Consider the following 12545-nt stretch of genomic DNA (forward strand, 5'->3'; position numbering starts at 1 on the left):
AGTGGCGAGGATTTGCACAGTTGTTACATAATGTTACTGTTGTGTATTTGTCGTTTATTTTGGAGGAGCAAATGGATCTATTTTAGTAGCTTGTTCCCATTTTCCAATATGATTTTCAAATAATTGTGTTGGGGTTTTTTTAGCCTTTGCCACATTTTTCCAGTGGTAATAAAAAAAACACAGGACGTCTAAAAAAACGAGTGGAAAAAGAAGAGAGAGAAAGAGCAGGAACAGATGCAGGGAAATGTTCAAGGAGGCTGGCATAAAGACGATTTCTTTTCCAACAACTCGGTGCTTTACTGAGCGTTATCTGATCTTAGGTTTTATCTTTTCTCCTCTTCCCACCTGAGCATAAAGTAGCATGAATATGAATATATAGAATATGAATATTCTAATAACAGCATATATTTCTATAATATAACTTTATTATTACTGTTGTAGTAATAGTAGTAGCCTCATGTAAGACTGAGGAAGGGGGCATTCTGGAATGGACCATAACTGGGAAATGGATACATATACAGGGTTGTCTAACATAAACTATGGCTACATGACCGCCAATATTTTCTAAATTGTTGTAAAAATATGGGGAGAACAGCTAAATATTTCCACATTATTCATGTTGGCCTACCTCGTCATAGGCCCATAATGTTGCAGGGCAATTAGCAGGACAACTGTAGTTCTCAGGAGCTTGAACGAGCTCTTTGTTTGCATTCCTGTGTCCTGCACTGCTATGACTGCATTCTTTTGCATTTGTAAGGTAGAAAGGTTCACGTATGCTGTGTATGTTGTGCTCCCTGCATTATCTTGGGTTTTATGCTGTGTGTCTGGCTGAAAGTTTGTTTTTGGGTGCGATGAGGATTTGTCTTTGGGTTTATCAGCTAATGGGCGGGGACTGGAGTCGTGTACCTAACTGGGTATCTTTCTGGCTTAGAACTGGAGTGACTGCTCAGGTGGAAAGCGTGTAGATGAGTCTTTCTTTTTCCAGGTTTGAGCCTACATCCATGAATTCACTTCACAGACGGAAGCATGAATACACAGTATAGCTTCTTGGGGTTCAGTAAATAAACACTGACATGCTAGCACTTAGCCGGTAAATCCCAACACATAAGCAACTCTTCAGTTGTGCATTAATGCAACAGATGGAACCTGTGTGGTTAACATAAGAGAGAGAGCGACAAGAGGCAGTCTTAAAATACATCAGTCTCATTAGCAGTAGCTTGATTAGCCTCCACAGGCTAATGAAAACACACTGAGCGGGTGCGTTACACTGTGGCCTCGAGCCCTGAGCATTGACAAACGACACCGCTGAGCCCAGGTCTGAATTTGAGAGAGATAATGCTGCCATTACGATATATAATAAAACAATAGTCAGATCGTACTATTGATCATGTCCTCCACTCCCCATTAGAGACATCTGGTGGGGCCTGGCAACAGGTATAAAACACTGATGTACTCTTTTCACATACCCACTAGCTTAGGTGTTAAGAAATGTTAACAGACTGCCTTTAATATGTCAGCATTTACTTGCAACATTGGCCAGTTTACATTACGTAGAGTCAGCCACATTTTGGCCCAGGAGGCAGAGCGATCTAGAGCAAGTACAGCGTCGTTAAACTGTGCCAAAACACAACTGCAGTGGCCGAACAAGGAGAACTAGTTGAGAGCTAGTTGTTAGTCTCATGCTGCAAAAAGGCACAGATACAGGACACACTTTGAGACCATGAGAGGGGGTCGGCCTTCTTCTTGAGGGATGTATAATTAGAACAAGTCTCACATGATCAGCAGTGCATAACTGAGCAGGTCACACCCAAAGCCAGTCATTTCCCTCAAGTCTCTCTCTCTCCCTTTCTAGCTCTCTCACTGCCCTCCTTTTTGCATGGTTCAGGAGCACACGCTTGTGCAGACCTCCTGCAGCTGCAGCAGGGCCTCGGACTGAACCACGCTGGCCCGTGCTGGGGTAGCCACAGCAAGAAAATATGTTTGCGCCAGAAATAGAACGGCAGTTTTCGCGGCAGTGGTCAAACATGGGAGATGCACTCCGAAGCCAAACGATCAATCAGAAACAAGTTTCGTTTCGCAGAGGACGCAGAATTAAGTTGTTGTTGTGCGTGGGCGGGTGCGTCAGCGCCATGAAAGGCCTCTCTGTTCCTCGTGTATCTGCACGGTGCAGCAAAGACAGCTCAGCTATGTCAAAGAGAAGTAAATATTTAGAGAAGGATAATAACTGCCAGAACTGCCTGATGTTAAAGTCAGCGTTGTAACTCGTGTCCATCAGTGATTAACGGGAAACAGGTTAGCTGTTAAACCCTCCCCCACAGTCGTTTGGCTACTTTAAAATTCAATTAGACAAAAGAATGACAGAAAGCTGTAACCTCCTTCTGTCATTGAGGGGTTAATGCTTCAGGACTCCCAAAGGAGCAAAAATTGCAAATAAGGTTCCAAAAGCTTTTTTTTAATGATGTATAATAACTTAGGCATAGTAAAGGCTGTATTTTCCCCCATTTATTATAAATATTGATGCACGGCCCCCTCCGTGTTGGCTAGAATGTACAATTTGCAGCAGAGCAGACTTGAACGTGGACGTATTCACTGATATTACTGCATTTAAAGGATTTACAGTGTAAAAACGAGATTGGAACTAATAACTGCTCAGACTCTCTATTTAAGCAGCCAAGCTGGAGGTTAAAAGCGAAGCACCTCGCCGTCCTCCTTTTTTAATTAAAGCTGACTGGCCGTCCCTCCCTCCAACTCCTCTGTTTATACTCTCCACCCTTCTCAGTAGCTCCTTCCACTCGATTTCCTGCTCACCCTGGTTTCTCGCCTCATTACCTCCAGACCACACCCCTGCCTGGACAGGATTGTCAGATGGTTCATATTACAAGTAGATACCCCCACAAACACACACACACACATTCACACACACACACCCGACCCCTCACAACCTTGAGTGAACCCAAGAATGCGCCACTGTCATAAAAAAAAAGGCGGACTCCCACGATGGTTATATACCCAAACCGCAGTTCTGTCTACCTGACACACCCACTGTCTGAAATCAAAGAACCAAAGAGTGCTCCTGTGTGTGTGTGTGTGTGTGTGTGTGTGTGTGTGTGTGTGTGTGTGTGTGTGTGTGTGTGTGAATATTGTAACGGTTTTAATACTGCAGTTGCGATGGGTGTCTGCGTCTCTGCTCTGAGCCAAGACTGCATTCCTGCATTGCAGAGGCCGGGAACATGCCTCCTATTTATCTCAATCTGGCCTTTTTCTCCTCTGAATTTTTTCTCAGCCTATTTTGACCCTGGGTTTATGAGCGTTAGTTAGACAGAACAGCGAGGTCAAAGACACGAGCACGCACGCCAGTGCTGAGAGGGGGTTAGCCAAGCAGACATGAGGTAATTGGTAAATATTAGCCATGTTGCTAGTCAAAAGTGATTATGTTTTTTTTTAAGGGGTGTTGTTTTATGTTTAGAAACCCTTTTTTCAGATGCAAACACCTCAGGCCTGAGTATTTATTTGAATTGTTTTTGGCTGTGAAACATTCTCCTTTCAAAAAAAAAAAAAAAAAAAGGAACCTAGGCCGCACTTATCAAAGTGTTGACGGAGAATAACATTCCGGTCACTGATGCTCCACACTGTTGTGAGCCGGGCCGTTTTGAGATTCCTTTCTCTGTATCAGTGAAGATGAGAGTGTAAAATATGTATTTCATTTCCGAGCGAATGGTCTTTCGGTCTGAGCTTGTTTATTACATTCCTGGGCCATTACCGCATCTAATGGTGGCACGCGTCGGGAAAGGCTGCGCACATAGGCCGGGAAAGGACGACTGGAACGCGTTATTCAACATTTGCAGATCAGTCTTCCTCCCTCTGTGCTGTTTGTCTGCATAACAGTTGCAGATGGCATGTGAGCCCTCACAAGGCTTACTTCTCCAAAACTTGGAATCCCTGCTGAAGGAGGGAAAATGGAACACCTGTGTGGTGTCCGAGCGCAATTCGGGGATGAAAGTTTTATCTTTTATCATGCAGACCAGTCAGCGCCCACATTCAGGACAGAAGTCTACCTCTGCGTCTGTCATCGCGGGCTGTCTGCGTCCTAATTCAGGTTTTAATGGGATGTCTGCTCGTCTGTAGGATTCAGCCTTGAAGGAAAATTCAAAATTAGCATCACATCCTGATACTGATCATTTCTTCAGGCGCATTCTTGGCTCAGCTGATTCCGTGTTGCGCGCGTCGCTTACGTGTCGGAAGGTTCGGCAACAACAGCCTGTCTTTTCTTCTCGGTGTCAGCCGTCTCTGTCTCTCAGTGACACCGAGGCTCCTCGTAACACCGCCGATACAATGACGACTCCAGCGGCTGACTCTTTCTCTGACGCTAACGTACAGATGCAGACGGCTTGTTTGCTTTGGTATTAGCATATTCAAACATGGCCGCCACAATCTCAGAGTAAAACTGATCTTTGATTTGCATTGATGGTGAGTTTCAGGTTGGCTCTGTGCAGCAGATATTATATTGGATAAATATGGCGAGAATTTATTCTCAGTTCACTTCCCTTGGTGCTATAAATTAAACATTAGCTGTTGCAGATTAAAAAGAAAGACACATTGAACCAGCTATGGTTTTCAAGCATTAGGATCCATATTTATCGCTAGAAATGGTAACTGTTTTTCTTCTTTTGGATTCTTTTGGGTTTCCTCAAAACAGGGAATAAATAAATGTGTCACAAACACACCAGGAACATCTTGAGTCTGGTAAGATTGAGCCTGCAGATATGGACAGATTTGAACTCCTAAATGCAACATTATGAAAACATAAAGATATTCATTTAGAACATGGTGGGTTTTTTTTGTTTTTTTTTACGATTCGTCCTATTAGCCCCAATTTTTTTTTTGGGAAAAAAAAAAAAAGGTAAATTCTCTTTGGCAACAGGTGCAGAAGCGAGAGTGCAGGAACCATCTATGAAAGACAAACAACGAAACTGAAAGTTCAAATTCAAATGAAATCATGAGAACATTAAACTGCACAGTGCAAATAAATTCAGCTGGGGATGTGATATTTTATTCAGCTCAATTTTCTTCGAATGCACCGAATGATGTGTAAGTTATTGACTATTTTGGCCAAGAATAACAAAAGCTTTTTAAGAAATTAAATATAAAAATAAAATGCAGAATGCAGAATGCAAATGTAGATAGATATCTAGATCTTAGAGATAAAAAGATTAGATATACTCAGAGAATGCAACATAAAATGGGGCTGCAGCAAACTGGCCGTTCAAACACTGTAAAAATCCATTATTTGTGTTTTCAGAATGATTTATTGAAGCCTTATTAGGGTTCGGCACTGAATCCCGGACAAGGAGTGATAAAAACACCCCGTTTCTTTGATTATGTCATTCTTTGAGGCAGCCAATATCCAGAACAGGTTGACGCCCCCAAGAGTAACCGAATAATCAATATGGATGCATTATCGCCCTTGCAAGCAAAGTAGGAGGAATGTGCAGTGAAATTCTAATAAATATGTTATCGTGCTTCTAATTTTTCCCCGTCCCCATGTTTACCTTTGTCAGCACTTTTGTGCGTTTGAGCCGCAGTCGCACGCACCGCTCTGTAATTACCCTCTCGGCACACAGTTGAGGGAGCAGCTCTCTTCACTTTTAGGATCAACTCTCTCAGCACCTTCTCACGCTGCCCCTCCCTCTAACAGCTGAACCGGGATCATCCGTCACCTTTGGCTACAGCCTCAATCTCAAAAGGGGAGGAATGACATCCTAAAACCACTGACTTGTTCCTCATTAGCTAAAGTTTGATTCCAAGTGATTTTGTCCCTCTGCCTCAGTAACAGCGCCGCCATTTTGGCTCATCTGGATCTATTCTGAGTTCCTGTTTTGTGACCTAAGATGAATCCCTGATTAGTTCTGATCAGAGTCCAGGCAGCCGCGGTGTCTGTTTATCCTCTTGTCATATATTTTCACACCCTGACAGGATTTCCATAAAATACGATTTCCATAAACCTTCGGCAGTAACAGCAGTTTTTTCTCGCCCGGATCACCATCATCACCATTTCTTTGGATTTATTTGTCATATTGCTCGGTTAAAAAAAGTTTCTTTTTGTTGTTGTTATTATAAAGATGGATCCAATCTGTCCGTCTGCATGCAAAAATATTTCAATGCAACTTTTCTGGAACTGAGAGAGGGTGGAAGGTGGTGAAACCAACCCGCCAGCCAACTTGGAGGGAAATAACTGCACACTGCAATAGGATTAGGCCATCTGACAGTGGGATTAGAGCCGTGGAGAGGATTACAGCCTGTGATACAAAATTAGCATAATAGATACACGATTAAACTGTCAGTGCAACACAAATGGTTCATCAGCTGCGGTGGTGATTAGTTTGTCATTGTTAAAGACCCTGTCTGGGTGCGTGCCACTCAGATCGAGGGGAACGTTGCCAGTGATGTCGTCAGTCAGGTGGGGTTATAGAATGATGAGAGGAAGGCGTCACGCTGACACTCAAGAGGTCAAACCTGGGCGCTAGGGGTCAAATCTTAAACAATGCGTTTGGTTCTGGAATGAAAATCATGAAATCGTGAGCATGAATTCTGCTCAATGTTACAAGAACAGTCTGAAGAGCTGGATCAGATAGATACACAGCTGGTCTGGGCGCAGTCTCTCTCATAACAGCCATTATTATTCCTTTTATGTCTATATTTTCTGTTCTCAGTGTTCCTAAAGGTGTAATTAGGTCTGATCCTTGGGAAAATGTTGAACACCTTACTCAGATCAATACCCGTGCGATGGCCCTGAAATATGGAACCAACCCCGTCAGCCCATAAGGGGAGAAAAGGAATCTCATGAAAGAACGCGTGTTAGTGTGTGAGAGAGATAGAGCGGGAGAGCCCGTGAAAAAAACAGGGGGGTCTAAGTTTGGACTCTGGGCTTCCGTGTACGTGACATCTGACCTGAGGCATTTCTGAGAACCAGCACCCTCTGAAGTGTGAATAACTTACTGCCGTGTGTGTGTGTGTGTGTGTGTGTGTGTGTGTGTGTGTGTGTGTGTGTTTTTGCAACAGAACTTGTATAAATGCACCGATCAATTCCTTCAATTAATCCAGACACTCTGAAAATCAGCCGTGTCACAGACCATCATTATAATCCTGCGCGAGCTCTGTGCTGTAACTCTCCTTATAGCCCATAATCCTTTTCTATTGCTCGTTGTTAGCACGGGTAATAATGCAACGCCGGGGGCAAATTGCGACTGTTATCATAGATTAACACTCCCTCCCTCCCTCCTTTCCTTCCTCCCGCCCTCCTCCGTATCTGACATCAGCTCCCTGAGCGCCAAGCTCTGCATCACAATGATGAACTCTGTGTACATGCGTCCACAGCAGATAGAGCCGCATAATAATGTGTGTGTGTTTATATTTATGCACTGATAAGGAAATGAAAGCCACAAGTCCTTCAACTCTCAGTTTCACTGACATTCCTCATTTTCAAATGTGGCTCAAAGGAATATCAGGAAATTCCTGCTTGCTCCAGCAGCCACAGAAGGTGATCTACAACCCAGGAGAATATCAAACGGATAGATGTGTTTCGTATTTGTTGTTGCGTTAGAGTGCTCAGTAAAACCGCTGGGCTCCTTTGGAGTCTCCGCTGCTGTCCAGGCAAACAAAAGCTCCATTCACAGCGTGTGCCAGAAGAAAGGCCTTTCATCCGCACGTCTGTTCAGACAGAAGTTGCTCGAAATCGGGGCAGAGAACAGACAAGAATCCACTAAAAATAAAGTCCGGTGCTGGAGCATCGGGGAGTTAAAGCAACAGAGCGGTAAATCCGAAAGAATCTTGAAAACTAAGAAGAGAAATCAGCCTGACTCAACGTAAAGGATTTCAAGGTTGAAGCCAATTGTATGTATTGGATTGTGCCAAATAAAGAAAAACATCTTCACCTCTGTAAAAGAATGGGGTGCTGCCCCACCCAGGATTGTGCGCACACCGGTTCATTGTTTGCTTAAACCCCACACAGGGTGTGTGTCGGCAGGCGAGCCGGGACCATTGGGGTGGGGCGTGTTATTACAGCCTGTCATCAATCAGACTACAGTAGCCAGTGGGATTATTGTTCCCTGCCTGGCGCTGAGAGTGGCAAGACTGATCTCACCCGGAGAAACTCAGGTCTCCGTTAATATTCCAAAGCGCAACGCGGGCCGGACTTCTGAGAAGGCGAGGGGAAGTTCCGTTTCCACGGCAGCAGCGGCAGGATGTCGCGAAAAACACAGCTCACAGCAGCAAAACGCTGTAATTTAGAAAAGAATTGCTGATATATAATGAAAATGGTTCTATTCCTGATCTGGTCACAATTCTGCTTCCCTAAAACGACGGAGAGGGTAACTAGCTGTAGGATGGAGAGGGCGGATTTTGGGTATCAGCTGCTGGAATACTCAAGCTTTATCTGTAATCCTTGATTTGCTGTTCCAGACAGCCTTTTTAAAAGATTACCTTGTCTTCAAGAGCGAGACTGTCTGGCCTCTCTCTCGCTCTGGACACTTTATTTAGCGCTCCCTCAAGGCCGCTGATGTCATACTCGAAGCCACAGGAGAGGACACAGTCGCTCTCCTCCTCCTCCGTCTCCATTTCACTCTCTCTCTCCTTCCTGTATGACACGATTGCTAATCACTTCTGCAAGTTCTAATATTTCCCTGACACAGCCCAGCTCTCATCACACAGCCGCCGCGACCCGAACGGCTCGAGGTCTCATTTTCAAAATGGCCGCCGGGTTCCACGGCATTTTCCTCGCGCGGCAAACGTAGCTGTCGCCGAGTTACCATTTTTTCTCACGTCGATTGTACAAAATGTATGATGACAGCATAATTAACAGCACATTTGGTTAGCCAGTAGAGAGTGCGCTCCAGTATCACCCCAGTTATGGTTGAAACTAATAAATGGGGCAGTAAATTGGGGCAAAATCCCATTTTAAGCCGCCGCAACAACCTGCTCATTCTTGTGCAACTCACGCTCCAGCTCACCTGCGCATGCATGACTGCGGCTGTCAGTGCAGAGGTTTGACGCACAGGGTCGTGCAAGGTGAACGCAACATGACCCGACATGTCTTTACGGCCCCCCCTGCGCACACACACTGACTTTAGACAAGCAGCGCAGCCGCAGAGCTCCATACACCCTCATCCTTGCTGTACTGCTTGTTAGTGTATCTCTCTTTCTGGCTAATTTACACACTTCCCATCAGCCGGGACATTAATCACAATTATTACATTTTTCCTCTAAATGTAGGGATTGGTTCTATTGTCAAAATTCACTTGGATTTGAAAAGACCACATGAAGGTTACATCATATTTCCCATCAGCCAGACCCAGGCCAAGCGGTTTATCCAGGTCACAGAGGGGGAACGGCCGTTCATCCATGTTCCCCACCCCTCCCACTGAAAAATGACGGGGCCACGGCACACTCTTTATTCATCAGCCCCGTGCAACATTATCTGAAATTATTTTAAAAGGATTTCCACAGAGAACTCGAGATTGCGACCTCAGAGCGGCGCACAAACAAACACGCGCCCTCTCCGCTGCACCTGTCTGCTGCTCCGGTGTCGCTGTAAGTGAAGGAGACGTGGAAGAGGAAGGAGGGGGGGGGGGGGGGGGGGGTGAAATTATGGTGGGCTAAGAAGAAGAATCCCAGCAGGGGGGCAAGTCTGTCAACAAGGGAAAGCGTGAGCTGTCACAGCCAGCTCAGCTGTGCCACAGCGCTGAAAGTAAATACAGGTCTTTCTTGAACTCTGGCCGGTCATAAGTCTGAATCGGCCACCTGTTGCATGAACATGACCCCAGCGTTTGTATGTTAGCATGTATGCATTCTTCTCTCATAAGAACATGTGCACTGTATCCGTGTGCTGGCCCTAAACGTATCCTTGGACAGCAGTAGAAAAGGGTTCTCTGTCTTAGATAATGGCTCCGATATTACAGCCGCTGGTTTAATATATGTCGCTCATGAGTGGACGGTATTTATAGCGCTGGACAGACATGGAGGCTAGCTAGACTTTATGACTTTTTGAGGCTAACACATGCAAATACACGCCCCTACTGGGACTGACAGAAATAGCAAGTTAATAATTAGTGGTGGCAGGATGATCTCAGAGTTCATTTAAATGAGTGTCAGTGACACTGAGTTAGCTCAAATAAACAAGGAAGCTTCCCTCCGGTCGTGGTGGTAAAAGCTCTTTTTAAGACATGTCTACACTTGTCCTACAACGATTTATCAACAGAAAAAAAATTGTTTATATGGGCTCATGTCATTCATTCTTTTTAAATGTGTTTATCACTACTGGTTTAAGATGGCAACACTCACTGTAGGATAGAATTGGGATTCACATCCAGATAAATGTGATATTTTGGTCTGAAGTGTCTTATGCATGATATTCCAATACCACTGCAGCTGCAACGCAGGTAAATGCATTCTTCCACTTTGTGTGCATCTCTTCCAGGGCCGCTGTTCCAGGGAGAACTGCAAGTACCTGCACCCTCCTCCTCACCTAAAGACTCAGCTCGAGATCAATGGCAGAAACAACCTGATCCAGCAGAAGAACATGGTTATGCTGGCCCAGCAGATGCAGCTTGCCAACGCCATGATTCCTGGGACGCAGCTATCACCCATGGTGAGAGGAAACACGCGGCCACACATGGCTGTTTTGGGGCTTTTTTCACACTATTTCCAGCGTGTCATTTCCACGTTTATCATTCCTCTCATCGTTATCTTCCTTTATGCTCTGGAGCAGCCCATGTTCTCTATGACGCCAGGCCTGGCCACCAACGCCAGCGCAGCAGCAGCTGCAGCCGCAGCCTTTAATCCCTACCTGAGCCCTGTGTCACCAGGCCTCATGCCTCCAGAGATCATGCCCAGCACCCCGGTCCTCATGGCCTCCAGCCCCACAGTCGGCCAAGTCCCCAACGCTGCCGCCGCCGCCGCGGCCCAGAAACTGCTGAGAACGGATCGACTCGAGGTAACAGACTCCCTGTTGAAGCTACGTCGCTCAGATGAGCTCCAGAAAGGCGGCGAAAAAACCCGATGTTGTGATGTGTGTCAGCCTCGTTGCGCCACCCAGGATGATAATGAAGCCGTAAACAAGTGTTTTAATAAGAGCTTTAACAAGGATATGAACAACACTTCAGATGAGTTGGGGTAAATTTTTTTGCCAAGCTAAATATGTGCCATATAATAACGGCAGGGGATAAAATGAAGACACAAGGCAGGAAATAAAGCTAAGTTTCTTACCAACCTAAGTTTCTGAGGTTGCACTGATCAACAGGCTCTCGCTGTAGCGGGTTAATGCTAGAAACAGAGGACGTTGGATCAAAGAACAGCTTAGAAGAAAACCTCTCATGATGTCACAACATCAACCAGGCGCTGTAGTGAAGCCCCGCTTATATCCTCTGGTTTTTATGGAGCCCACACGCTATTTTTGAGCGTCCCAGCTCAGCTGACGTCACTGTTACATGATGCGCGTGTATTAAAAGAGGGGTGCTGCCCTCTGGTGATCACACGCTGACTCTCCCGGGCGTGTAATCGTTTCCGCAGGCGTCGTGTTGCATATCTTTCGACTGCTCATCGGCAGAAGAGATTGAGGCTCTGTTTTCAAATGCGACAATTCCAGGTGTGTCGGGAGTATCAGAGGGGCAGCTGCACACGGGCTGAGAACGAGTGCCGCTTCGCCCACCCCGCAGACAGCACCATGATCGACACCAACGACAACACCGTCACCGTGTGCATGGACTACATCAAGGGCCGCTGCTCCCGGGAAAAGTGCAAGTACTTCCACCCGCCGGCCCACCTGCAGGCTAAGATCAAGGCTACTCAGCACCAGGTGAACCAGGCCACAGCCGCCGCGGCCATGGTGAGCATACTCCTGCCATGTTCCTCCCCACCTTTTGAGGAAGCTTTTCATGCTGTAGGATGTTACATTGTCATGTGTGTTTTCACTTCTGCTTTTGCTGGGTGAGATTTTAAAGGTCTACCATTTGGGTCGAGTCTTAAATCTGCTCGGACCTGGGTTACAGGAAGAAGGCTCGACTGGTGTTTTTGGTTGCTTGTTTGTTTGTTTGTTTGCTACAATCAGAACCAAAACGTTACTGAACAGTCAGCTCAGCTCTGATAATGTTACCTGACGTTTCTCTTCCTCCTGTCCATCACTTCTCTCTTCTGTTGACCCGATTAACAAAAGACAGGATCCATTGTGCCCCCGGTCCTGTCTGACCGTAACAGCACCTGTGAATAATTGTACAACCTCCCTTATCTCTCGATCCAAGCCTTCTCTTAATGCTCCTGTGGACGTAGCGAGGGGCTGTGGGGCCGATGGTTGTAATGTTACGCTGACTATGATGTGCACAGTGAAACAGAAGCCCGTGAACCCTGTTCTCACACTGTTAAAGTAGTAATGACTCGATCTCATCCCCGTAATCATTCATCTTGTGTGACTGTAACTAATGTAGACTGGTAGCTAGTCCTCTATTATGGACGGCCGTTTAACTGTGTAGCAGTAGAGCTAGCGTTCACACTGTGCA

The 12545-nt window shown here is 45.7% G+C and overlaps 1 protein-coding gene across 14 annotated transcripts in view; it reads left to right on the forward strand.

The window, feature by feature from the left end:
- Window positions 1-12545, forward strand: part of mbnl1 (muscleblind-like splicing regulator 1) — a 32095-nt gene that overhangs the window by 11654 nt on the left and 7896 nt on the right. For all 14 annotated transcript variants that reach the window (XM_011616416.2, XM_003975567.3, XM_003975565.3 and 11 more), the window contains exons 3-5: window positions 10472-10642; window positions 10763-10987; window positions 11639-11878. In XM_011616416.2, coding sequence (XP_011614718.1) covers window positions 10472-10642; window positions 10763-10987; window positions 11639-11878 — 636 coding nt within the window. The remainder of the gene's footprint in view (window positions 1-10471; window positions 10643-10762; window positions 10988-11638; window positions 11879-12545) is intronic.

This window comes from Takifugu rubripes, chromosome 22 (assembly GCF_901000725.2).
Source record: "Takifugu rubripes chromosome 22, fTakRub1.2, whole genome shotgun sequence".
Taxonomy (NCBI): domain Eukaryota; kingdom Metazoa; phylum Chordata; class Actinopteri; order Tetraodontiformes; family Tetraodontidae; genus Takifugu; species Takifugu rubripes.